The sequence below is a fragment of the Octopus sinensis genome, linkage group LG3 (genome assembly GCF_006345805.1).
Source record: "Octopus sinensis linkage group LG3, ASM634580v1, whole genome shotgun sequence".
NCBI lineage: Eukaryota > Metazoa > Mollusca > Cephalopoda > Octopoda > Octopodidae > Octopus > Octopus sinensis.
In genome coordinates, this window is record NC_042999.1 from 106,304,508 (window position 1) to 106,306,953 (window position 2,446).

At 36.1% G+C, this 2,446-nt stretch overlaps 1 protein-coding gene across 1 annotated transcript; it reads left to right on the plus strand.

Annotated features, from left to right (window-relative positions):
* The first annotated feature begins 1,665 nt into the window (after window positions 1–1,665).
* On the plus strand, window positions 1,666–2,076 carry LOC115209516. Its single transcript, XM_029777944.1, has one exon. It carries the CDS (start codon window positions 1,666–1,668, stop codon window positions 2,074–2,076), a length of 411 nt encoding a protein of 136 aa, XP_029633804.1.
* The last annotated feature ends 370 nt before the right edge of the window (window positions 2,077–2,446 follow it).

The following is a 2,446-nucleotide window of genomic DNA, read 5'->3' on the forward strand; positions in this document are numbered from 1 at the left end:
TGTTATTTACAGATCTGATCTTCATAGAAGACGAACGGCATTGATGAATAAATTTCATTGATCAGTTATCGAGTCATCTGTATTTTCCATGCAAGCTGCGTTCATGCCAACTGCGTTTTGCAACGATCCCGCGATTGATACTATCATATATGTATATATGTGTGTATGTGTGTGTGTTTGTGTGTGTGTATGTGTGTCTGTGTGTAGATAGATAGATAGATAGATATGGATATGTATATTATCGACTACTCATACTCACTGTATAAAGAGCGCTTACTTGCCAGCAGGATGTAAATTGCCGCCTACCGGCAAACAGGGGTCTATTTGGTACATGGGATCGATAGTGTTTATAACATACCGCTGCTTCTAAATCGTATTTGAAGATATAATTGTGTGTGTGTGTGTGTGTGTGTGTGTGTGTGTGCGTGCGTATGTATATATACATACATATTTATATATATTGATAGTTATTCATATATACTCACATGGAACTATACATGCATATAAATATGCGTGCGGGTATGCAAGTGTTATGCGTATATGACCGTGTTTATAATGATTGTGCATAGCATTTTTCTGAGGGTGCGTGCCTGTGTTGTAATGAATAAACAAAATCAAGTAAATAGTACAAAGGAATTTTACAAGGAAAATTATACAAAATAAAATTAAGTCGGATCAATCAATGCAAAAGCTGATTTTGTTTGGAAACAAAAATTGAAGGTTGTATTTCCTATCGATATCACAAAACCCTATTTCAATTGACAGATTATCAATGAAAACAATCGTGAAATATGAATTCTCTTTCTAATTCACAAAATGCCTGTCACCAATCATAGAAGGCGGATCATAAAGTGAATGATCAAATATTCTCAATTGCATGATAAACAAAACTAATCACTAGAATCCAAAAACATTAAAACTGGTATATACTGTCAAGATACAACTGAGTAAGATGGAAAATATACGAGTGTTCCCTGGTTTTTTTTTCTGTCTTGTAGGATCTCCTTTGTATTTCAGAGGGAGGATGAAAGAATTTCCTATACAATAATCTATAAAGGAGATATAATATAATCAGATTGAAGTAGTGAAGTAAGGGGAGGGTGGATGAGTGCATTACTAAATCTTTTCGTTTTTGTTTATCCCATCTACACCGTTCTTGTTTAATCCCATGTCAGCACCTCACATCCTGCAAATGAGGGCAAAAGCTTTTTAACTGCAATCATCACATACTATTTTTGACGAACAGAACCGACGGATAAGTTATTTAACGTATTGCTAAGTTCGTAGCACGCCATAGTTTTTTTTCACTGTTTATTTTCTTGTGGGTCCAGTGAGCAACAAATAGATGGACAGTGAATGATAACCATCAAATATTACAGTTTTCCTTCGTTTCTTTACCATATTTTCTACTAAATAAACTTACCATCGTATTTCTCTGTTCTTGTTTCTTTTGTAGTAATTAAGTAACGACGCTCCGTAATGTATCTTCAGTATTACCTGTACAACGCTGAGGTAGTACAAGATTTTCCTGATAAATTGAAACCAATTTAAGCAGTTAACTAATTGCGTTTAACATTTCATTGTTTGAACAACACCTTGCTTGAACATCTAATCGTCGTCTTTATTTTTCTGATAAATAGCGAACTGATTCGACAACAGAAAGTCATGGAACAACAGAATTGTAACGCCCTTGCTGTTTTGGCGCGCGCAGTGCACATTGCCAATAAAATTGTTAAGTTGACGAAACTTCCAAATGCAACAGTTTATCGTGTGTATGAACAATTTAAAGAGAAAAAGATTGATAGAAAAGAACACAAGACTCGAAGTGACTCCAAGCGCAATCCAAAATTTCTCGCTGGCCTCAAACGCTCAATTGAAGGCAACCCATCCCCTTCCATGACACCTGTTGCAAAGAAAAGCAATGTGATTTTTGCCACGGTGTGCAGAGCTTTGAACAAGAACCTTGGTATGACTAACTATGTTCAGCAATGCCGTCACCTCCTAACAGCCAAGGCCAAAGCAATCGGAGCCGAGGGATGTCCCAAGCTTCTGCCTTTCATCAAGCATCAAGGTTGAATTCTTGATCAATTCTATGAAGTGTTGACTGCTAATGGACTACTAACACCAAGATTCCGAGATCGATTCCCAGCAGTGGCCTGTACAATACTAATAATGATAATAATAATAATAATGATAATAATAATAATGACGATGATGATGATGATGATGATGATGATGATGATGGTGATAATGATAATAATAATAATAATAAATGCCCTGATGCAGTACCAGGCAGTGGCTTTCATGGCTTCTGATCTTAACTGATTGGAAGTGTTATCATGTACATTGCTTTGTCTTGGTATAAAAGATGAGCTACAGCAAATATTCTGCTCAATACCACAGATTTGCTTGTCAGTTGTTTGGCCTTAACGAGTTGAGCATGTCC

Excerpts from the sequence above, each read along its gene's own strand:
- LOC115209516 (XM_029777944.1), top strand. The coding sequence starts at position 1,666 with ATGGAACAACAGAATTGTAACGCCCTTGCTGTTTTGGCGCGCGCAGTG.